This window comes from Xenopus laevis, chromosome 9_10L (genome assembly GCF_017654675.1).
Source record: "Xenopus laevis strain J_2021 chromosome 9_10L, Xenopus_laevis_v10.1, whole genome shotgun sequence".
Lineage (NCBI taxonomy): Eukaryota > Metazoa > Chordata > Amphibia > Anura > Pipidae > Xenopus > Xenopus laevis.
In genome coordinates, this window is record NC_054387.1 from 110,818,886 (window position 1) to 110,844,626 (window position 25,741).

The following is a 25,741-nucleotide window of genomic DNA, read 5'->3' on the forward strand; positions in this document are numbered from 1 at the left end:
ATTTCCACGCAACTTTTCAATTGGCTTTCATTATTTATTTTTTATAGTCTTTTTTTATTTGCCTTCTGACTCTTTCCAGCTTACAAATCGAGGGTCGCTGACTCCCCATCTAAAGACGAATGGACTGTAAGGCTACACATTTGTTATTGCTACTTTTATTACTCATTTTTCTATTCAGGCCTCTCATTCATATTCCAGTTTCTTTTACAAATCAATGTATGGTTGCTAGGTTAATTAGGACACTAGCAACCAGCTTGCGGAAACTGCAGACTGGGGAGCTGCTGAATAAAAAGCTAAATAACTCAAAATACTACAAATAATAAAAACCAACTGCAAATTGTCTCGGAATATCACTCTCTACATCATACTAAAGGTGAAGAACCCCTTTAAGTTGGGATAAACACTAATTTGGGCCACTTGATTCCCTGTGCTGCTTAAAGGCTGAAGCTACAGATTCAGAGAAACTTATGTTTAATTCCTGGTGACGAATCCTATGGCAGTTGCTTCAAAACAGTCTCTGAATCTCCTTGTGCCTTGAGCACCTCACTCACTGGTTCTACAGGAAAGTTCTGTTCTAAGTACAGTAGAGATGCACCAAATCCAAGCCTTTTCAGTAGAATTTGGATTCAGCCAAAACCAAGAGCATTGCCAAACAAAGTCACACACCAATATGCAAATTAGGACTGGGATTTGGTCAAATCACAAAAGTGGATTGAGAGTATTTAGAGTGCTGCAATAAAACCAGGGCTGTGGAGTCCGTACATAAATCCTTTGACTCAGACTTTATTATATTGTATTTAACATGATGATTGAAAGAAGTTAAGTAGATAACATACAAGGCATTTTATCACTGCCAAAGCTCAAAAATATAAACCACATCCTTTGGTAACTCTAAACTAAAATCAAACTACATAAGCCAAAAAACCAACTGGAAAACCTAAAACAACTTTTATATCAATTGAACCTGGCATACGGCTGTAGAATAGCTGCTAAATACAATCCAACATTAACTCAACAATATTGTTCTTAGAAACAAAATTGTTTTTGCCATATCCTCCTTCACAGAAGCTCTTAAATCTAATTTGATTATTTTCAGTGCTTCCATTTAAAGATATTCAGAGTTGGTATATTTTTGGCAACCGACTCCACATACCCAAAATTGCTCCCAACTAAAAGAGGACTGCTTAAAGGGGTTGCTCACCTTCCAAACACTTGTTTTCAGTTCAGTTGTTTTCAGATTGTTCCCCAGAAATAAAAACTTGTTTCAATTACTTTTTCAATTTTTTTAAAATTTTTTATAGTTTTTCCAAAATTTAAGTTTAAAGTTCTTGTCTCTGGTGTTTGAGTCTGGCAGCTCAGTAATTCAATTTTGCAACATTTAGTTGATACATTTCTCAGCAGCATCTCTGGAGTATTAGCGACTATAGTATCAAGTCTAACAGCTGCCTTTAAAAAAAAAAAAAAACACCAAAAGGTGTGGGCTAATAGAGCCCGCATTCCGGTTGGGGATAACAGTAAAAAAATTCCCCCCGACAGCGCTACATTACCTGCACCTGGAGGGAGCTTGTGGTGCGAGCAGTAATTGTTGCGTCACTTGCATGCGAATAAAGAGCGATTCGGGGCACATTTTCATTATGCGCATGCGATTGACCTGGCTGCTCGCTGTTTGAGGAGGAGATCTTTCCTGAATGTGTCACTTCAGAGGATTTTTCCTATAACAAAGGATATTTGAGCAAATAAATACAAAGAGAAACCAGATGTAAACAAGTTCTTTATTTTAAATGTCTGATTTAATATTTTTAATGTACCTGGCCTGCCTTAGCTTTTCCCTTAAGGCAGCAGCATTCTGTTATTGGTCTCAGACTATGTATTAACATGCTTGGTAAGGGCGTCTTCACAATAAAAATATGGTTTCCGTTAAGTAACCGCAGAGTACACCTTTAAAGTCAAATGGTACCAGCAACACAAGCAGGCTTAAATAACACTGCAAACCTCGATCTTCTAGCAGCAGCAGCAGAATATTTCACGTACATGAACCTCACTGACAGTTTATAAAAAGGCCTTTCAGCTGCTTCAGAAAGGAAACCCCCATCATCCCTGGGAGTTGAAATTTAGGGCTATGGTACCTGGGGCAGCAGAGAAACACCTAAATCGATATTCACGTTCTATTCACTGGAATTGAAAAGGCACCAGCATCGGTGAGTTTCCTTTTGAATTAAATAGGAGATGGCAGTCAGTTCAGGCACAGCAATAACGGTATAAATGCTCATGTCAGACAAGACTACCTGCATCTGATTATATTTGGAGATTTGGTGTCAAATAAACCTTGTTTTGGGGTTGAGTGGTCCAGTTGACTTTAAAAGCATCACAAACAGCGTTGTCACTTTAAAAACCTGAGAACACTTTTAAAGGAAGCAAGGTTCTCGCATGATTTCATCCACTTCTGCACATTGGGCGGGGCGACAGTGGAGTTGCCACACTGCTGCACAGCACACCAGCTCACGATATCGGCTACTGTCAGTTCGTTTCCCACCAGCCACGGAGACTTGCCAAGAGTCGTGTTCATGGCTTTCAGAACAGCTGCTTTCTCCTTGCTGCTGCCGTCTCGAAGCTGGAAAATGGCCGTGTCCACCCAACCGTCTATCAGCGTAGCATTGACTGCATTAAACTTATATCCTAACAGCGAGAACAGGAACCTGCCAATGTTTCCTTCTCCTTCAATGGGGCACATGTTTTGAATGCTGAACTTCATTTGTGGTTTGGGCACTTAAAACAAACAAATAAGCCGATTACTAATTAAAACACTTTAATACAGTGTAAGCATAGCAGATGGTGAGTATAGCGGTTCGAACACAGATTAGATATTAGGGAAAACTATATAGATCCCCAAGTGCTTGCTGAAATAATTACCTTTTTATGGTTTGGGTTAGAATAAGTGATGGGTGAATTTCTCCCGTTTCACTTCACCGAAAAAAATTTCCTGCAAAATTTGTGGAACGGCAAAAAATCGTGAAATCGAAAAGTTCACGGGGAAAAAGTGAAATTAGAAAGTTTTCACAGAAAAATCGTGGAATTCAAACGGTTTCACAAGAAAATCGCGCAAATTGGAAAGTTTTCATGGAAAAATCTACCAATTCGAAAGTTTGCACAGAAAAATCGAGCAATTCGAATGTTTTCACTAAAAAAAAAAAAAAAATCAAGCAATTTGAACATTTTCACAAAAAAAAATCAAGCAATTCGAACGTCTTCACAGGAAAAAACTAGCAATTTGAACGTTTTGACGGGAATAATTGAGCAATTCGAACATTTTCACAAAAAATATTGAGCAATTCGAACGTTTTCACAGAAAAATCAAGCAATTAGACCATTTTCACAGGAAAAAACGAGCAATTGGACCGTTTTCACAAAAAAATTTAGCAATTCGAATGTTTTCACGAAAAAACTCAAGCAATTTTTAAGTTTTCACGAAAAAATCGTAAAAACCGGAAATTGACGCCGGCGAATTTTCACTGATTTATTTGCCGGCGGCGAAATGCGGAAATTCACTGCAAATTCGTGCCAGTAGAATTTATTCCCCCATCACTAGTTAGAATTATAAGTGGATAAAAGTAACTCTAAATAGCAAAATACTCTGTCCTGGTTGTGGCTGAACAGAACAGCTAATTCTCAAGTTACTGATGCAGGAATCATCTCCTAGTGCTTCTCTGCTCAGTTCTATCACCTGTGATATTAGTACCAAAGCTACCAGCCCCATAAGCAGACTTGAGGCGGATCAGCTGGATTTAGTACGTGTGTGATAATACAAAATGGCATGATAAGTGCGGCCTACAGAGCTGGTTGCATTATTAAACACAAAAAATCAATCACCCCAATCCCAAATAGCACTCACCGTCTTTCCAGATGAGGGTAAATCCAAGCTGGTACTCGTGCCGGGGCTTCATTTTAAGCTGCTCTCCAAAGCATTTGAGCAGAGGCTCTGGGATGCTGGTGATGGATGAATGCGTGTGCACTGCAGACAAGACTTGGTAGCGCTCACACAGGAGGCTGTGCAATATCAGCAGGGAAAGGGGAGGCAAAGAAGGGTTTGCATTGATCACTATGTCTCTGAAAGCTCCATATTCCTGCATGGGTGGAAAAAATAAAGATTATTCAATGATTCGGAAAGTGTTAAACTATGGAAACCAATTCCTTCCTTTCATTCTTCCAGTAACAAATACAATCTTAGCTCTAAAGCAGGTTACACCCGTAATTGCCAATTAATCTCAACCATACGTGTATAGGCTAAAGAGCGGAGTTCGTTATATATGTGATACAGCATTTAGCTAGGGGGGCTATTTATTCAGTTCTGATACGGCAGGTATACTTGTATATTGTACTTATATAATAGGTGTGCAGAGATAAAAGAGGCAGAATAGGACTGTAGTGATGTGCAGGCAGATCTGAAACCAGTGGGACCCATGGATCAGGTGGGTTTGGGCCGACTCTAACTCAAACTTTATCTTCAGTCCTCCCTGCCCAAAACATTACTGTTCTCACTTTCATCTCTGGAACCTTCTATTTATAGGAGCGCTTGCTCATGTCACAGACACTCCTAACAAAATCCTAGATGGGGAGCTCCCGTGACAAGTTTGATGACCCGAATAATTACTACTATATAGATGCAAAACCTTTTGGCTGCCGAGGCAAATCCAGTATATTAAATTTCTATTAATTTCATTAATATGGCATTTCTAGCCATATTCATTTTTAGCGTTTAGTTCTCCTTTAATTGGTTTTCAGGGCATTAGCCACACCAATGCTAAGGGCATGGCGCATGTTTTGTGACTTGTATGTGGCGGCACATTTCTAACAGCAGGTAATATCAGTAATATTTTAATGCCAGCAGGCACCTGTAGTCTAACCTGGAGTTTGAACCGATCCATTTGATAAATCATGCCGGTTGCTCTTTATGCCTCCAAATCGGTTATTTCTAAAATTAAAGACTTACCTTTCCAAGTACCAAGTCCAAGTCGGCAACCACAGATCCCGGAGCCGACTGCTCATCTGTCTGAATAATATCAGTCACATCGAGATCAGCATCAGGCGTCTGAATCATCTTTGAGAGCCCATCTACAGCAGCTTTCAGTTCATAAAGTCTCTTTAAGATATCCTCTTGCCTGGATTCCAGCGCCTGAATTGCTGGGTCAGCAGCCTACAAGTAAAATTCACATGTATTTATATTTATTTTGCATGGTCATGGAATATATACACAGGAGAACAAACGTATGTATCTCCATACATTTATTTGGTTTAAGGGATCGTTTCCATAGAACCTCTGCAAATGTAAATAACACATAGGAATTAACAGCAGTAGGTTACAGAGGCAATTTGCTTACCCAGGAGATTACAAAAAAAAAACAACAAAATGGCAGCTATGCATCTAAAAACATTAAATTTATTTAAGTATATATAGTTATGTTGCAATAATCCTCTACTTATTCAGAATTGCCCAGTAAACCCTGCAGGAAGCACACAGTAAGGAGGGCAGAGATAAATACATTTAATTTACTGTACATGCATAAAAACAAAAGCTGCGAGTTTTCCATTCAGTTGTTGTTTTATTCTCCTTGAAACACAGAGCACTTTCTAAACCATAGCCTATCGACCAATAGCCGTCTGGAAGCTGAACTACAGCTAACCATATTATCTTTCAGCCATCTGTGGATGATGGGAGTTGTAGTCATTCATACGTGAGGGGAAATAAGATCTGTTGTTGTAAGTTATAAAAAGAGGAAGAGGCCGACATGTTTGGAAAGGAGTTGGCAGATGATTTAGAGACATTGTCAAGGGTGCAGATCAGGTGTCGGAAGCCTGGAATAGACCGGCTAGAGGAAGCACCAGGGGCAGCCATAGTAGGGGGAATGCAAAGTATCATCTGTCGGGGAATAGGGGAATGTGAAGTCAAGATGAAGCAGCAGTTTATCAATAGTTATATCTACCTTTTATAAATGTTTCTCTATAGATCAATGGGAGTGTTTGACTTGTTAGAAAGGAAGTGCCAAAAACACACAGGCTTAAGCCGTACACTTCAAGGTTTGCCCAGTGGCAAAGCTGATCCATTTATTTGGCCCCCAAGCCAACATTCAGATCATCGCACAGGCCTATGCCGTGCCATTTGGAGAAAACTCCATATATTGGTTAATACGGTGCTTGCCTGATTTAGCTGAATTCCAAACCAAAGCCGCATTTGCACACACAAATTCGTTTTTTTAGTGAATGGCGATTGTTTTGCTTTTTTAAATGGCTCAGACATGGTTCTGCTAGGCCCCTGGATTTGGCTGAAATTGCATCCAGAGTTTGTATTCACCAGATTCCCGAATTCAATGCATGGTGAAAATGCATACATACTGTACACACATACAGACTTATAGTGCTTTGCAATTGTATGCAGACCCTTAAACAATTCTTTCAATCCAAAATTAAATTGTGCTTTCTACAAACTCATGTGTCGCTGATGATCTTTTCTGCTTTCTTCCTTTTCCGTGTCAGCCCAGTTAAGCTCTCTTTTTCTCATTCCCTTCTTTCTCTCTTATATTCTGATGTTGGGAATCAGGCTGGACTTGCAGCCAGGGTTCCAATTCATCCCACAGGTGTTCAGTTGGGTTGAGGACAGGTTCCTCCACCCAAATTCTGTACAGACCTGAATTTGTGCATGGGGACATTGTTGTGCTGAATCAGAAAAGTGTCTTTCCCAAACTGTAGCTCCAAAGTACGAAGCATTTCCTATTCAAGGACATCATTGTACACTGGTTTTACTAGTAACAAGGGCTCTAGTCCAAACTAATAAAAATAGTCCAGAGTCCAATAGCAGCGACATTTACACCGCTCCGGCCTACACTTGGCTTGGTGTTTATAGACTTAAGAGCAGCAGCTTTTGGGAATAACAATAATGACATTCCACCCTGACAAATAGTTCTTTTGTAGCAGGTCCCAGACCTAACTATTCCCAGGTTCTTCTCCACTGGTGATGCCTGATGAAGAGTCTGCAATGCCCTGCCGATGTTTAACAACAGTTTATCTGTGGGTCAAGAAGGAAGATGTCAAGCCGAGCAAGACTGGGTCTTTGTAGGCTTCCCAGAACTCTGGGCCTGCTTCTGCCACATGAGCTACTGTCATCTTCCATAGACTAACACTATGTATTGGGTCTGTGGGCCTCAGTGTACTCAAAAAGATTAAAAAAAATCCAAGGGGTCCGGTGAGGACCATCAGTTGGCCCACTCATGCATGACTAACAGCAATGCCTTTTGTTTGGCCCTCCTAAGCAGAACATTGGGGATTTTTAGCAATACAGTACAAAACGCGATGATCAAAATGTCATCACAAACATTTATTTTTAAAGAGACCACATAAAAAAGGAGGCTTGGGTGCTCTGCCCAAGCCTTCAGCATAAGGAAGCAGACCGTATTGTTTGTAGGGTAGGCACTCAAAGAGCAATCCTCCAGGCAGTAGTAGTAAATAAACAGGTCTTTATTGCAGTCAATGGATTACAGCCTTACGCGTTTCGTGTTCTCACAACATTTAATCATAGGCTGTATTGAGTGCTGTGAGAACACAAAACACGCAAGACTGTAATCCACACTTGAACTGCAATAAAGACCTCTTTTTACGACTACTGCTTGGAAGATTGCTCTTTGAGTGCCCACCCTACAAACAATACGGCGATGATCAAAATGGCCTTGCCAACCAGCAGCCACTTCCAAGTGATCTTACCTGCCAATGCTTGTTCCTAAATGGGAAGTGGCTTCTTACAGTTGGGCAACTGGCAAACAGTGCATGTGGCCAATTAACCTATGGGCATACTGTGCCAGGTTTGGGAAAGAATTCCTTGTATGGATGTAGTGCTGTGTCTATGAGAAGCTCCACATGAAGTCTATTGCTCAAGCCCCCTGGCTCTATTACTTTCCATGGGCAAAGCAAGCACTATGGCAGCTCCCAGCATGTTAATAAACACAAATTAGCACAGAGAAATAAGACTGTGTGTGCAGATCAGCCTGCAAGCATTGCTCTCATTGGACACTCATCATAGGAAAGTCAAGGTAAAGCCTCATTACTGTACCTGCTCGTGGTTTTCCGACGTGGCCTGATGCACATTGGCTAATCTGTACATACACGTGGGTAAATCCACCTGGATCTCCCCGCCACAATACGGCTGCATTCTGTACATGGGCATTTTCACAAGTCACCCCAGCCAGCCACGCCGCAGTAGCACAATGCGCCAGTCCGCTCCCGACAAGTTACGTCAACCTCTTGCGTTCCAAGCCTCCTTGTGAAAAGAAAGCCCTCCCCCGCTACCAATATGGCAACACAATCGTACAGATGTTTTATTTGGCATTTATAGTGCTTCCCACTGTTCCCAGCTCTAGATGGAAGCTGAAGTGGTTTCGCCATTACATCTCCTACTGACAAACGTCAGCGCGCCTCTCAGTTCTAGTGGCTGTAAAGGAGCCCGCGTACGTGGAAGCGGTAGCTTTCGCTGGTTGCCAGGGACAGTCACATGGTACAGAGGTGGCAGTGACGTCATTAACAAGTTCCTGCTTCTGTGATCGAGACGCTGGGTTGTTTTGGAGGTGGCAAGATGGATATTCTGAAAGCGGAGATCGCGCGGAAGAGGAAGCAGCTGGAAGAGAAGGCGCTGGTTGGGGTGAGATTGACTGCGGTATTTTAAAGCGGAATATTCCTCACTAGTTTAAATTGTCCGTGTTGGGGTAAAAAGGGTTTTTATCGGAGGCCGCTGTACATATCGTGTCCTAGTTATTTACGTAACGAATGCGTAGTACTAGTAACTAATGCCTGCTCTGTAAAGCAATGCTCCCCCCTGAATCAGTGGTACAGGCGGATACATTAGATAGGTATAAGAAGGGGTTGGATGGTGTTTAGCAAGTGAGGGAATACAGGGTTATGGGAGATAGCTCATAGTACAAGTTCATCCAGGGACTGGTCCCATTGCCATTTTGGAGTCTGGAAGGAATTTTTCCCCCTCTGAGGCAAATTGGAGAGGCTTCAGATGGGTTTTTTGCCTTCCTCTGGATCAACTGACAGTTAAGCACACTAAAAAAAAAAAAAAACTAAAAGGTTGAACTTGATAGACGTGTGTCTTTTTTCAACCTTACTTACTATGTTACTATAAACTGTAGGGCTGCTCTCCTCCCTCCTCCACTGCCACTGCCGGGGGCCACACAGCCATTGCCAGGGCTCTGACTGAAGTGTATATACTAGGGATGCACCAAATCCATTATTTTGGATTCAGCCGAACCCCCGAATCCTCTGTGAAGATTTGGCCGAATACCGAACCGAACCCTAATTTGCATATGCAAATTAGGGGTGGAAGGGGGAACACTTTTTACTTCCTTGTTGTCTGACAGTCACATGATTTCCCTCCCCGCCCCTAATTTGCATATGTAAATTAGGATTTGGTTTTGCTGGGCAGAAGGATTCGGCAGAATCCTGGCCGAATCCTGGATTCGGTGCATCCCTAGTATATGCGGATATACATATAGACAAGGCAGGGTGCTTGTTTGATCTCTAGATACACCAGGAAACCCTAAATGTGGGCAAATTAGGCTGCAGTATAGGGAGGACCCCCTTATTTTCTGCCCTAGATTTCCTGTTGCATACAGCAATGTATATCTGGAGCCATGTTATGAGCTAACGGCAGCCATACACAGTCTGATCAGGTGATGTCTCACTTTTGGGCTGGTAACAGAATGTGAAAAGTTACATTTTCCACAATTCTTTTAAGTTTTGGAGTTCCTTTGCAGCTGTTATAACTAGTGGGGATTTGTGGGGAGTAAAGACCACCTACAATTTTAACTTCATTTTTTTTTTTCCAGGGGGAAAAGAAGTACTTTAAACGCAGCGAACTTACCGCAAAAGAAAAGGAGGAATATTTTGAGCGATGCGGATACAAGGTACTGAACAACCTCCACTGCAGGGCCAATTTTTTTTTTTTATGTATTTTGATCTGTATTTTGTCCTGCAATAGGAAACTAACTGTGTTTCTTTATTTAATCTACTATGTACAATAGCCTGTAAGTGCGAAGCCACCAGGAAAGGTATGAGTTCCCAAGATCAGACGTGCATGCTTTATTTACAGGCATGATTTCAAAATGGTTTATATATTTAATGGACTATTCACCTGTGATCAAATCTTGAATAATTTAATAAATACATAAAGGCACCATTAATCATTACGTTAAAAAAACAGAACTTTATTTTACTCCCATCTACTGTATATGTTATTGTATAGAATAACCCCTGATTACAGTGTCTGTAAATACAGTGTATCCCTCAGTAAGAGATTAATTCATTTCAGGAACCAATGTTTCGTGTAGATGGTTTCTATAAAGAAATCACCTAAGGAGATGGAACACTGGATAAACTGTTCTATCTTTATACATGAACAGTAGTATGGTGGCTCCATTGCTGTATAATTTATCAGCCCAAATTTTTTCTTCATTATAGTTAAATGTAAACAAAGAAATAAATGTAAAAAAAAGATTATGAGAATCTGTCTACCCTATGACCCTACCTAGTGTTTAGATGTCTTTTTTTTCCCCCCTGTCTTTATGAATTTATTAAATTAAACCTTTTTTAGGAGGTTGAGAATAAATCCATTTTGAAAAACAAGTTTGATTGCTATTACTTGTGCTGTCATCCAAAGTATGAAGCAAAGTAAGGAATGGCTTGGTGTGTCACTAGCACAATTTGCTTGAGAAAAAAAAAAAAAAAAAACTTTTTTTGCCCAGAACGCAGTATTTATGATTCAGCAAAAACTTTGTGTAACAGGAATTACATCACAAAAACCAACACAAACAAGTTTTGTGCATTTTCTGCTTATAGAGCGGACAGAATCATAGGCTAATCCAATAAGGATACTAGACCAATCAAAAGTGTCCCCTCAAATGACTTTTTACATATAAAGTACTATTAATAATAGAACAAGGTTGTTATGGGAAAACCTGTATAGCAAATTAGTGATTTGTATGCATAGCACTATATACTATATATCACTATACTATACACTATAGACTAATATCTTAACAACATTGTTCTTTTATGAAATGTGTAAGACGTGTTTGTGTTGTTTTTGGGATGTATTTCATGTCAAACTTTTGTTTATGCTGCATTATATATAGTGGGGTCTAGTTTTAGTGCCAGTCTCTATTGTATGTTGGTTTTTCTGGCTTTTCCCTTGGACCTGGAGTCTTGATGTTTTTGTGGTGAGTTTAGAATTTGCATATGACTGTTGAATTATTTGCTTGAGTACTGGTTCTGCCCCTGAAAATGTTTAATTCTGGTATAATATATACGAGAGAGAGAGAGAGAGATTTTGCAGTAGATATTTTTGAGAGAGAGAGAGATTTTGCAGTAGATATTTTTGAGATGCGTGGGTTACAAGATTTGGTCGAACCCCTGAATCCCTTGCGAAAGATTTGCTGAATCCTGAACCGAATCCAAGGGGAAAGCAATTTTTAAATCCTTGTTTTGTGACAAAAAGTCACGCAATTTTCTCTCCCCGCCCCTAATTTGCATATGCGGGTTCGATTCGGCCGAATCCTGGCCGGTTCCCAAACCGAATCCTGGATTAGGTGCATCCCTAGTTATAAGTTTACAACCCCTTTAAAGGCCAATTATAGTATAAATAATATTTCCCCTTGCCAGAATTGTGGGCTAACAGAACTTTGGGGGGGGGGGATACAATAGTACATTTCTAGGAAAAACCCCCATTGAGTTTCCCACACAAGAAGGACGCCCCCAAGTTGAGCAGTCAAATTGGGTCACACACAAGGATGTAATGAAAGTGCCTTGTTTCGCATGCATGTCAATCAGGACATGCACCAATCCTATGTCACAAACCCACTCCCCAATAGGGTGATATTTTTAGGAAAATACTATTGTTTCCCCCATCTGGATTGGGGGCTCTGCTCAACACCTAGGAGGGAGGGGGACATTTTTTTTTATACAATATAAGGTATCCTTCTCTGTAATATAACATGTTGCTGCTGGCTAATCTTTTGTTATTGTGCAAAGCAAGCTCACACCTACTATATTTTGGTTACAATATTGCACATTGGGGTAAGTTAAAGGGGTTGTCCACGTTTACATTAACTTTTAGTATGATGTAGAGCAGGGATGTCCAACCTGAGTCCCAAGATGGATGTGAAGGCAGCCCAGCTTGAAGGAGAGAGAAAAAGGAAGAGAAATGAAAAAAGGAAAGAAATTATGAAATAAATGTATGGAAATACAGAGAAAACGAGCGTGAAAAAACACTTTGTGCTCTCCAAATCTAGACACATTAACCACCTCAGTCTGTCGTCTTGTTAGGAACAGGTTTACTATGCCAGGTTGTAACAATGGGGTGACCTATGGAGTAGGGAGGATGGGGGACTATAATGATATAATAATAAGTCTGTTTAATATCCAGGTGTCCCATATTCCAATGTATAGCTCCATCTGGTTATCCAACTGGTATTGTAGTTCTTTTCTGTGTATTTTCTTTAATTTTACAATTTAAAAGTGTTTGTGTATTTCGTGTTTGGCCCCAGACAATTTTTCTTTTTCCAATGTGGCCCAGAGAAGCCAAAAGGTTGGACACCCCTGATGTAGAGAGTGATATTCAGAGACAATTTGCAATCGGTTTTCATTTTTTATCAGTAGAGTTTTTGTAGTTATTTAGCTTTTTATTCAGCAGCTCTCCGGATTGCTATTTATGCAGTCTGTTTGCTAGGGTCCAAACTACCCCAGCAACCAGGCACTGATTTGAACAAGAGACTGCAATATAAATAGTAGAGGCCTGAATAGAAAGATAAGTAATAAAAAGTAGCAGCAACAATACATACAGAGCATTTGTTTTTAGATCGTGTCCCTGACCAGCATTTGAAAGCTGTAAAGAGTCAGAAGAAAAAAGCAAATAATGAAAAACGATATTAAAAAAAAAAAAAAAAAATTAAATAATGAAGACCAATTGAAAAGTTGCTTAGAACTGGGCATTCTATAACATACTAAAACTTAACTTAAGGGTGAACCACCCTCTTTCACAAAGGACCATGTTGCAGTTTATTTTTTACTTTATTTTTTCTAATAAAAGGATACATGTAACCTCTTTAGTTAAGGCTGCTACTGACAGAGTGAAGAGGAGATTAAAAGATCACCTTAATTCATCATGCAGTAGCTAACGGCCCATTTCTATGATTTAGTTCTGATAAACACGCATAGTTACCACTCATTACTCTTTCGCCCTTGTTTTAACTGTTTCTTTGATATACAGTTATAAAAAGGATGTGGTTGGGTTAGTTCACTTTTGAGTTAACTTTTACTATGTTATAAAATATCCTATTATTAGCAACATTTCAATTGGTCTTCATTTTTTATTTTTTTGTTTGCATTCCTCTTTTGTATTTTTCCACCTTCTTAATGGGAGTCACTGCCCCGGCATCTAAAAACTATAGCTCTGGGAGTATACAATTTTATTGTTATTTTGTTTTCCTATTCATCTTCCATCTTTTCTTTGTGGGCATTAGCCTGTTGTAGAGCTCCGAACATGTCTGCATATGGAATTATCATTGTAATCTAATCCAGTCCTTGAAATGTGACGTGAAAATGTAAACTGGCTATCTTTGCAGGAGTATCCCTGCTGCATAGTACAGGTATGGGACCAGAATGCTCGGGCACTGGGGCTTTCCAGATAACGGATCTTTCTGTAATTTGGATCTCCATACCTTAAATCATGTAAACATTAAATAAACCCAATAGGCTGGTTTTGCCAGGTACTGTTTTATTATTACAGAGAAGGACATCCAGTACAAAAAGTGTTTTCACTGAGACAACATATACATGACAGAAATCTAATGTTCTTCAGAAAAGACATGGGGAAAGTTTTTAAATTTGAAATTTCTTGTCACAAAGGACCATGTTGCAGGTTTTTATTTATTTATTTATTTTAATAAAGAAATAGTACAGGTATGGGACCAAAATGCTCGGGCACTGGGGCTTTCCAGATATGGATCTCCATACCTTGTCTACTAGAAAATCATGTAAACATTAAATAAACCCAATAGGCTGGTTTTGCCAGGTACTGTTTTATTATTACAGAGAAAAAAGCAAATCATTTTTAAAAATATGATTATTTGGATAAAATGGAGTCTATGGCTGGTTCACCTTTAAGATAACTTTTAGTATGTTATAGAATGGTTGATCATAAGCAATTTTTCAATTGGCCTTAATTTTTTTTATTTTTTATAGTTTTTTAATTATTTGCCGCCTTCTGGCTCTTTCCAGCTTTCAAATGCGGGTCACTGACCCCATTTAAAAAAAACAAATGCTCTGTAAGGCTACACATGTATTTTGTTACTTTTTGCTACACATGTATTTTGTTACTTTTTATTACTCATCTTTCTATTCAGGCCTTTCCTGTTCATAATCCAGTTTCTTATTCAAATCAGTGCATGGTTGCTAGGGTAATTTGGATCCCAGCAACCAGATTGCTGAAATTGCAAACTGGAGAGCTGCTGAATAAAAAGCTAAATAACTCAAAAACCACAAATAATAAAACATGAAAGCCAATTGCAAGTGGTTTTAGAATATCACTCTCTACATCATACTAAAAGTTAGCTTATAAGTGAACAAGCCCTTTAAATTAGAGTCCTGCGCGGAACCAATTTCTAAGACCAACCCGAAGCCCATGTCCCGAACCGCAACCCGCATATTTACCCACTTTGATCCGCTACCGGACCTGCAACTGCCTTATCCGCAACCCGCTGACCACCATCAAACAGGAAGTGATGGTGTTGCGAACTGGAAGTGATGTCATCAAAAGTGGGAGGTGACAGAAACAAGTTTTGTAAAACTTTAAAAGGAGTAAAATATAGACAATATTACATAAGATAACCGCGACTCCGCACACCCGCGAGTATACCAGCACCTGAAAATGAAAATCCTCAGCTCATTCCGCAGGGTGCACGCTTGTTTTGTGGGTAACCCACGGGTACCCAACCCACTGCAGGACTCTACTTTAAATGTTCTCTTACTGCATGATACTGTTAGAGAATGTCAGCGCTCCTTGTTCCATGCATTCCAGTTGTGTAAGATCCAGTGCTTCCTATTGCATTGCTCTCGCCTATACAGCATGACTGTAGTCTCTACTCAAACAGCAGTTGAGTGCAATAAAGGAAAAATATGCCATATATTGAAAATATAGAGAGTTTGAAAAAAGTAAGAATAAATATCCAGTAAAGAAAAGTTAAGGCTGTTTTACTAAGGTGAAATTAAAGGAATATAAACTTGGTATGTTTTCCCTTTAGTAAATTGATTATTTTTGATGATTTAATGGTTTTCTCACCTTCTCAAGTCTAACACTTTCTTCCCTTCTTGGGGCTCAGAGCAATATAAATGACTTGCCTTTTCTTACTAGATGCAGAAAGAAGAAGAGGAAGAAAAGCCTTCCTCATCAAGTAATCCGGTCTTGGAATTAGAATTGGCAGAGGAAAAATTGCCCATGACTCTCTCTAGGCAGGAGGTAAGGTCAAAGTGTATTTTTATCCTCATGGAGTAATTGTGCACATGCTATAGGTTTAGATTTAGACCACTTATCCCCAGTATGTGGGTCTCCAGCTGTTGCTGAACTACAGCTCTTGGAATCCCAGCATGAACTGCTTTTTATTTTGTGCATAAAGAGAAATAGGTACTTGAAAATAATTCAATCATTTATCTCTATAAGGAAAATGTTATTGCCAAAAGGCTTATCCTGCTCCCTTGTTGTTTAGGTAATCCGGAGGCTGAGAGAAAGGGGGGAACCCATCAGACTTTTTGGAGAGACAGACTATGAAACCTTTCAGCGCCTACGGAAGATAGAAATTCTCGCGCCTGAAGTCAATAAGGTATTTCAACAAACAAGAACAGTTATCATTGAAGTGATTACTATACCCCCACCCTGGGTTTCTTCCATCCTTCATCCCTTTTTCTCTTTTAGTCTATTACCGACTACTTCAAGTAATGCATTAGACATTTTTCAAAAGCTGTTAAATAGCTTGCATTTTTTTTTTTTTAGATCATGCCACTTTTTGTAATCTGATGTTGCTGATGTTGCTTAAAGGAGACATGTAGGATAAGTGAACCCCTCCCTAATTTTGTTGGCAGTATTGAATAATATATATGAATAAATATATGGTGCTGGTTTCACTTTGGACTAAAAGTTAATATTATCTTTAAAAATGGCCCCTTTATAGGTCTTTAACGGTCCCTGTCCCTGTTTCGAATGAGGGGTGGGATTTTACTGCATATTTCTTTTATTTGTCCTTTAAAAAGTATTATCGTTTGTTATTGGGTGTTGTGTCTATAATATAAGTGTGATAAAGTGCAATGATATGGTGTCTCTTTATTGCTAGAAATCTTTTCTTTTTTAATGTTCCTTTAAGATCCATCAAGCGATACTATTTTTCTCAGTTAACAAGAGAGCTGAGAGAAAGCAAGCGAAGAGGCAGAACTTGCTGCTAAGTGCTCTTTATTGCACACAACATGTTTCGGGCCCAGAGCCCTTTATCAAGTGTGACTATTTTTCTCAGGACAGTTGGGTGAAGGGTCCAGTGCACCTGTGCTTCATGTATATGTAGTGGTCTAATTAATTAGCTGCTTTGCTTTATATTCGTATCTGGGTTATATCAATAAGATAACAGCAGCCTGTGGATCTATTAGGCAGGCAGGGGACTATATAATTACCTTAAATGGCCAAACCTGCCCTGTTCTACAACAAAGTTTAAGTATCAGGATGGGTAGAGACTAAGATCTGATTATTGTCAAAGTTGCCAAGTTTCTTTTGATGTTTGACAGGGTTTAAGAAATGACCTAAAGGCTGCCCTGGATAAGATTGACCAGCAGTATTTCAATGAACTTGTAGCTGGCCAGGAAACAACAGACGAGGATACACAGAATGACCTGAAAGTCCATGAAGAGAACACCACAATTGAAGAGCTGGAGGTGTGTATCTAACAACAGTAGGGATTTGGGAAGACACTGTACGTCTTATAGAGATTAGTTCCCCAGAATCTAGAACATTTTAAGGTGGCCATACATTGGCCTGTGTATGCAGCCATCCGACGGGCCTCCCCGACCAATATCTGGCCAAAATCACCAAAGATTCTGTGATCTCTGTTTTACTTTAATAATATGTATAGGGTATATTTCCCCTTAATAAAACCTGCAATGGTAGTTTCCTTTAAATCATCTTTTTGCTATGAAAGCTTCAAGAGGTACTTTTCCTGTTAGGGTCTCACTAGGTGGCTAGGGCCACGGTGGAAATGAAGGCAGCCCCGTACAGAAAAAATGGTATTCCTGCTGGTTATATGTGTTGTGAGCTGATATATCATCACTGGGGGTTAAGGTTTAAAAATTGCCTTATGTCCAATGTCCTTATGGCAATTTAATTTTAGTGTTGCAATTTAGTTTAGGTGGCCATACACAGACCCTTAAAAGCGGCCAACTTAGGGGCAAATTCCCTAAGCGGCAAAAATGCGACGGCTTCGGACCCATCGCCCCACTTCAGCAGGCATAAATTTGCTAGGACAACGCCAATTCACTAAAGTGCGAAGTCCAGGGCATCGAACACTGCCGAATTTTCACGTTACTTCGGCAGTCGAAGCGAAGATGCGCTAGCGTTGCCTAATTTGCATACAGCGGGAAATGATAAAGTTACATATAGGAGCATATCGGATGCGAATCTGGTTGTTGGGATCTTTGCATTAAAGGAGAACTAAAAACCCCCCCCCCCCCCCGTTAATCAAAAATGCCCTTCGATTCATCGGCCCCCCTCACTGCTTTCTCCCTCCTTAGTAATTCAGTTGAAAAAGTGTCCCTGTCATGTACCTTGTCATATTCATGCAGAGTAGCGCAGCGGAGCTCACCGGCGCCATCTTCTGTATCTTCGGATACTCTTCTTTCTTCCTTCGGCAATCTTCAGAGCTTTCTGTGCATGCGCAGTAGGCACGAATACCAGAATGGTCCCAGCTGCTCATGCATGAAAAAGCTCCGTGCCGGCGCTCACTTCCGCGAGGTAACATGACAGGGACACTTTTTCCACTGAGTTACTAAGGAGGGAGAAAGCAGTGAGGGAGTCCAATGGATAGAAGGGGATGGGATTTTTGATTAACGGGGGGTTTAGTTCTCCTTTAATAAGAGGTCTCTGTTAGCAGAGCAAATGATAATAAGTTAATTTTATTTCAGGTTTTGGGGGAATGCCTAGGACAAGGGGATGACAACAAAGATATGGATACCATAAACAAGGTTCTTAAGGTAAGAAAAAATGTTTGTATGCATCCATTAAGGTGTCAGCCTCCAGCCTTTACTTTGTTTATATGAGGATATCGCTGGTGTAATGATGTTTTAGGGTTTTTGCCTTGGCACAATTACAAACTCAGTGTACATGTACTGTATGTATTAAGAATCTTGCACTCAAATTGCTAGAATAGTCATGTAGAGTAATATCCTCATTTGTTTTTAATAACATTATTGTTGTTTTGTTATTGATGACGATAATGTATTTGTCCATTTAGTTTCTTTTAGGAGTTTGGGCCAAAGAACTCAACGCAAGGGAAGATTATGTGAAACGCAGTGTTCATGGGAAACTTGCAAGTGCTACACAGAAACAAACGGAATCTTACTTAAAGCCTTTATTCCGAAAACTGAGGAAGAAGGTGAGGTCGTTTACATAAATATGATAAATATGATTTGTATAGTTTGTGTGAAACTATGCAGTGTGTATGTTGGCTGTAAATACATAAGATATTTTTTTTCTGGCTGTAAGATGTGTGTGGTAGGGTCTGATGATACAGATCAGGTTCCCTAAGCAAATATCTTGTGCCAAGACTTACTACCAGCTGACTTAGTAGCTTGTTTTTTGGGGGCAGGAGGAAGGTGGAGGTGGACTTAAAGGTCCAGTATGTATGCGCAGAGACTTACGGGCAGATTCAGGGAGATGAGTTACCCGGCGAGAAATCTCTTATTCTTCGGGTCAACTAATCTCCCCGAACTGCCTTCCCCCCTGCTAGAATGTAAATCGCCGGCGGGATGGATGGAGCGATTCATTTTCCAAAGTTGTCCAAGGTTTCCTCGTGAGGCAACTTTGGAAAACGAAGCGCTCCGAGTGCCATCCCGCCGGCGATTTACATTCCAGCCGGCGGGAAGGCAGTTCGGGGAGATTAGTCGCCCCAAAGAAGAGATTTGTTGCCGGGCGCCTACTCTCCCCAAATCTGCCCGTGTGTCGCTACCCTATAATGTAAGTGCAAATCAGCCAAATCCTTCACAAAGGATTCGGGGGTTGGGCCACATACCAAAATTGTGGATTATCACAAAGTTATTGGTTTGCCTGATGATAGACAGAATCCCATAATAAATCTTTGCAGTGATGCTATTAAGAACTATTGTACAGGTATGGGATCTGTTATCCAGAATGCTTGGGACCTGGGGTTTTCTGGATAACGGATCTTTTTGTAAATTAGGTCTTCGTGTCTTAAGTCTACTAGAAAATCATGTAAACATGAAATAAACCCAATAGGCTGTTTTTTCCTCCAATTAATTATATCTTGGTTTGGATCAAGTACAAGCTACTGTTATATTACAGAGAAAAAGGAAATATTTTTTAAAAATGTTAAAAATTTAGTCTATGGGAGACAACCTTTCTGTAATTCAGAGCTTTCTGGATAATGAGTTTCCGGATAACGGATCCCATACCTGTATAAGTTCAGGGAAAGTAAAGGCAATGACAATTAAAGTCGTAGAATTAAGCACATTTACGTAAAAGAGAAGCAACCGAGTCATGAAAAATAATTGTCATTTTTGTTCAGTTTTGTTCAGTTAACTGCTTTTATTTAGAAGGAGGTATCAGTTTGGACAAGAATCATTCTATCTTCATGCGAAGTGTCTTACAGTTGAACTTAAACTGAAATCTTGTTTATTTTATTTGGTTTTCCAGAACCTGCCTGCTGACATCAAAGAATCCATTACAGATATCATAAAATTCATGTTACAAAGGGAGTATGTCAAGGTAAGTTGGATTCTGTTTCTGTACTGTGTTATATGGCAGCTGCTAGGTGTTACTAATGCTTTGAAATGACCATAGCCGTGTAGAAAAGAATCATTGTGAATGAAAGGTGGTTAGTAAAAATTCCCGCCAGATCCCGCCAGACAAGCATTTTGTAATAAATGTTTTCCCATGTGCAGGCAAACGATGCTTACTTACAGATGGCTATAGGCAACGCTCCTTGGCCTATCGGTGTGACTATGGTTGGTATCCATGCTCGTACTGGTCGGGAGAAGATCTTTTCCAAGCACGTGGCCCATGTGCTGAACGATGAAACACAGCGTAAATACATTCAGGTAACACTTCTTTAAAAAATGAATAAAACGTAAAAGTTGAACTACCCTTTTCAAGTAAAGCAATACATGTTGCCATTTTGTTCCCTGAATTTAAGCTTTTTTTTATTTGTCCTTTAGGGTTTGAAGAGGTTAATGACCATTTGTCAGAAATATTTTTCCACGGATCCATCAAAGTGTGTGGAATACAATGCGCTGTGACCAGGATCTTCTTTTCTACTCTCAGTGGCTGTGTAGATTTTATTATGTTAAACAAACCCTGCCTAAATGTTCAGATACTCAGTTAAGCACACCTATGTTTCTGTTCTATAGAAATGTGTGTGTCATTTCCAAAATGTTAAATTTAATAAAGGATTATGGAAATACATATTGTCCATGACACTCTGAAGCAGTTGTTTGTTTTGTTTTTTGTGTTCATCTGGGTCCTAATTTGCTATTAGATATTCAGGACTGCCTCCATTGTTGTTGGGGAGATTATTATAGCCAATCTCCAGTGTATTATTTTTTTGATGTTTCTGTTCCTTTAAGGTGGCACATGGGATACACAGGACTTACAGTCTTCTCAGGTGAGAAACTCTTCGTAGTGGGGAAACTCCATTTACAATAAAAACACTGGGTGAGCCAATGTAAGGTTCCCCTCTTCCTAACAGCACAGTACATAATAAGTTGATATTATATTGGGCTTTGGTCCACTGGCCTTTTCCCAAATGTCCCTTCACTAACCCCATATGCCAGAGTGGTTGCTGTTAGAGTTCTGCAGCGGATTGGTTACCCGCAAAAACATGCGGTACCCTGTGGGTTACAGATAGAGGTTTCTGGAGCGGGTATAGACGCGGTTCTTCGGGTTTGCGGGTCGGGTCACGGGTCTTCTCGATAGCGAGTTTTACTCCTTTTTTTCTGATCACGCCTACTTCTAATGATGTCCCTTCCAGTTTACAATGACAGCACTTCCTGTCTCTTAATGGTCAGTGGGTTGCAGATAAGGTACTTGCGGGTCCAAGCTGGTATGTGGGTCGGTAGCAGTTTTAACAAATTGGTTGCGCGCAGGACTCTAGCTGCTGTAAGATGCCATAATCACTATTTAGTGGGCTGGTGGGGGCTGTTTATGCCTCTGTCCCAGCCTGGGCCCAATGACTATCTTTAGCCTCCACCCACAATGACATTGAGCCAGACTCTACAAGCATGCGCTTCAACTGGTGGCTCACAAGCAACATGTTGCTCACCAACAACCCCTTAGATGTTCTCTTCCAGTGGCCTCAAAGCAAGTGTTTATTTTTAAATTCCTGGCTTGGAGACAAGTTTAGGTTGCATGAAAACCATGTGTACTGCCAAACAGAGCCCCCTGTAGGCTGCCAGTCCGAACCCAACCGTCCCTCGGGTATCAGGCCGACCCGCACATCACTACTCTGAAGTGTTTTCAGAAGAGAGAAGCTGAGAATCAGGCATTACTGTCATCATAAACGCCTTCATAGGAAACTTTGATGAAAATACATTTTAGGCCCCCTGCCCAGGAAATCCTGGGTGAACAATAGCTCATGAAAAAAGTTACAAACAAAATCAGCAAGTCCAGTTGTTTTTAGATTGACCTATACTAGATATACTATGACCTGGATGAATGAAAATCTTCATAGTCAAACAAAATCAGGGTTCACCCGCAACCCCCTTCCTTTGCAGACTCCCTGTCGCCTTAGGCCCACACCCGCTGGGTTACCACTTCCCTCACTTGTTCATCTGAAAACATCCACTCGATTCATCCATTTGTTTTTCTTCACAATCTACTAGATAGTGTGATCTGTACCTAGAGAACTGCTAGACCCCAGACATACATATGTTTTGTATGTGGACTAGGAGGGCATAGGCAATTATCCTTGGAGTGTTACAGGGGACCTTGTGTAAAGAGGGAAGGAATCCTGAGTATTGGGTAGATGTCGGACAAGCCGGTAAATCTTTTCATGTGATTTTGGCAAAGTGATGTGTATTTACTAAAAGCTATGATGAATGAAAAATACAGGCACAGACAGACCTTATGGTGGCACTGACTCGAACTGAGTTGCCATTAAAAAGACTGCCACTAGGGGGTGCTGCAGCAGAAATAATAGTGGTCTGTCTAAATGGCCACTGTTCACTCTCATTTGAGTGAAGCCTTCACAATATATTATGGGTTTTGTGATCTGCCTATAAGGTTAGATAAGATAACATTAGTAAGGATAGCACAGGGGAACAGCATTTTCAGTGATCATTACCATAAAAAAATGAAACTGCTGTTATTGGTTAAACTGCTTCCTCACTATAAGTGTGAGCAGGTGGCAAATGCAATGCAGTAAAAACAGACGTCTGCATCAGAGGAAAGAAGTGACATGATACAAATGATGGGCATTAAGTGCAACAACATCTCATAAAATTGAGTCTATTTGAGACAGCCTTTCCGTAATTTGGAGCTTTCTGGATAACAGGTTTCCGGATAGTAGATACCATGAAATTCTTGCTTGAATGCCTTCTTTACAGACTAGACTATTAACACTCAATGCAACATTACAATAAAGTTCTGTTTATCTTGCTATATACAATAAAGTTACAGAAAGGTCTGTCTTCTTCTAAATAAAGTAAAATGACAACAGATTAGATCCCCCTTTAAAATCAGCCCTTTTGGAATTTGTAACACAAAAGTAATTATTTGTATCTGTACATAGATGAACAGGAAAATTTGTGTGCCGATTTGCTTTATATTATTATGGACACAGAAGATTGGAAACAGAACCAGAATAATCAAGAATTTCAAAAGTGTTGATCTATTTAATAATAAAATCTATATGGAAAGGCAAACTAACACCAAGGTTCAGTTCAGGTGCAGTTGAACAGGATCTCATAGTGTTTTTCAGCAGCAATGACCTGTCCTTGTGGAAAGGTCATTATGGGAAGTTATAGAGAGCCTGAAAAACAAGCGACTCCTGCAGCACAAGCTCAGACATGCTAAGATTATCATTATTATTACTTTAGTTTGACACGTACATGCCGTAACCCCTGCACTTTCCCCTTAGGGGAACATGAAATTATAGTGTGTATCTGTTGTGCCCAACAACATCTGGTGTAGACTTTATTTCTCTACTTACATATATATATATGGTACTAGATATTATCTGCCTCAGTATATTGAGGTTTATTCAAGTGAATAAAAAAGTTTAAGACACAAAAGTGCACTGCAGTGTGATGTATGATTAAGTATTCTATTTGTATGGGCAAGACTAACAAAAATGGACACTTTGGTGTTTTCTGTTACATACATACAGATCGGCTGAAATTAGGAGAGAGCAACACAGACTACCTCTTCTGCCACCTACTGCTAGTCCAGGCCCTAATCCTTTATCTGCCTCCACCACGCTTTGACTGTGATTGTTATTTGGCACACGTGTGTGGGTGCAGGCCCAGATTTGTGGAGAGGCCACCCAGGCCCAGGGCGGCAATATTTTAGGGGGCAGCATGCTGCACAACCACACCCACATTGCTTCAGAAACACTGGGGGTGAGCAGGAGATACAATAGTTTTTAAATCTCCTGTGAGCCAATCACCATTGCCATGTAGATCAGTGATCCCCAATCAATGGCTCATGTGCAACATATTGCTCACCAACCCTTGATGTTTCTCCCAGTGGCTCCCAAAGCAGATGCTTATTTTTGAATTTCAGGCTTGGAGACAAGTTTTAGTTGAATGAAAACCAGGTATACTGGCAAACAGAGCCTCCTGTAGGCTGCTAGTCTACATATGGGCTATCAAATAGACAATCACAGCTCATATTTGGCACCCTAAGGAACTTTTTGCATGACTTTTCTTTTTCAGCGGACACCCTGTGTCTACTCTAACAGCATTAGCTATAGATACAGGTATGGGACCTATTGTCCAGAATGCTCGGGTCCTGGAGTTTTCCAGATAAGGGATCTTTCTGTAATTTGGATAATCATACCTTAAAGGGATACTGTCATGGGAAAAAAAATTTTTCAAAATGAATCAGTTAATAGTGCTGCTCCAGTAGAATTCTGCACTGAAATCCATTTCTCAAAAGAGCAAACAGACTATTTTATATTCAATTTTGAAATCTGACATGGGGCTAGACATATTGTCAATTTCCCAGCTGCCCCAAGTCATGTGACTTGTGCTCTGATAAATTTCAATCACTCTTTACTGCTGTACTGCAAGTTGGAGTGATATCACCCCCTCTCTTTCCCCCCCCCCCAGCAGCCAAACAAAAGAACAATGGGAAGGTAACCAGATAGCAGCTCCCTAACACAAGATAACAACTGCCTGGGAGGGCCGGAACTAGGGGTAGGCAGAGTAGGCACGTGCCTAGGGTGCAAAGCTGGGGGGGCGCCAGGCACGTACCTGCTCTGACGCCTACCCCATTGTCCGGTCCGTCGCTCCCTGACTGCCACACCCATTTGCGCATGCGCACTCGAGCGCATGTACTTTCGCGCATGCACGCTCGAGCTCACTTTCGCGCATGCGCACCCAAGCACACACGCAGCCGGCGCCATGACCGGCCAGGTTGCCTAGGGCGCCTGGCTGGGTTGGCCCGGCACTGCTGCCTGGTAGATCTAAGAACAACACTCAATAGTAAAAACCCATGTCCCACTGAGACACATTCAGTTACATTGAGAAGGAAAAACAGTAGCCTGCCAGAAAGCATTTCTCTCCTAAAGTGCAGGCACAAGTCACATGACCAGGGGCAGCTGGGAAATTGACAAAATGTCTAGCCCCATGTCAGATTTCAAAATTGAATATAAAAAAATATGTTTGCTCCTTTGGAAAATGGATTTCAGTGCAGAATTCTGCTGGAGTAGCACTATTAACTGATGTGTTTTGAAAAAAACATGTTTTCCGATGACAGGATCCCTTTAAGAGAACCACAACAAATATACATAGACAAAGGCAACAGCACATTTACAAACACTGTGGGTTATTTCTACCAAAGCAAAATAAAAAAATAAGATGCTAATATTTTCCTTAGTCACTGTTTAGCTGGTAAAGGCAGGCAGATCTGCCCATCAAAATATGGGATATAAGTTAGTAAATAAACACTGGTCACACAGTTGCCAGTGCGAACCCAAATCTACTCATTTGGCAGTGGCCCAAACCAAAGCACTTAGAGGAAGATAGTAAATATATCTATGCGATAATGATATCAATGTGTATATACTAACATGTCTAAATCTGTGCAGTCTGGTATAACATTTGCCAACGTTGTCTGCTTTGTGTATACCCAGCAATACACAGTACACAACACTGCTTGCTCAGTGCACTTATCAGCTACCATTAAACCAATGCAAACAATCCTTTTAAGAAATGCAGG

The 25,741-nt window shown here is 40.4% G+C and overlaps 2 protein-coding genes across 2 annotated transcripts; one reads left to right on the forward strand and one right to left on the reverse strand.

Moving 5' to 3' along the window:
• Window positions 1–1,758: 1,758 nt before the first annotated feature.
• Window positions 1,759–8,225, reverse strand: aimp2.L (aminoacyl tRNA synthetase complex-interacting multifunctional protein 2 L homeolog). The gene is given in 4 exon segments (NM_001087354.1): window positions 1,759–2,766; window positions 3,890–4,121; window positions 4,988–5,191; window positions 8,096–8,225. Coding segments are annotated over 4 exon segments (936 nt in total). The 5' UTR covers window positions 8,210–8,225; the 3' UTR covers window positions 1,759–2,380.
• A 355-nt stretch (window positions 8,226–8,580) lies between these two features.
• Window positions 8,581–20,767, forward strand: prpf18.L (pre-mRNA processing factor 18 L homeolog; the record flags this gene model as incomplete). The annotated part of the gene is given in 10 exon segments (NM_001095818.1): window positions 8,581–8,680; window positions 9,870–9,947; window positions 15,449–15,553; window positions 15,801–15,914; window positions 16,864–17,010; window positions 18,253–18,321; window positions 18,582–18,722; window positions 20,000–20,071; window positions 20,248–20,403; window positions 20,521–20,767. Coding segments are annotated over 10 exon segments (1,029 nt in total). The 3' UTR covers window positions 20,602–20,767.
• Window positions 20,768–25,741: the final 4,974 nt, after the last annotated feature.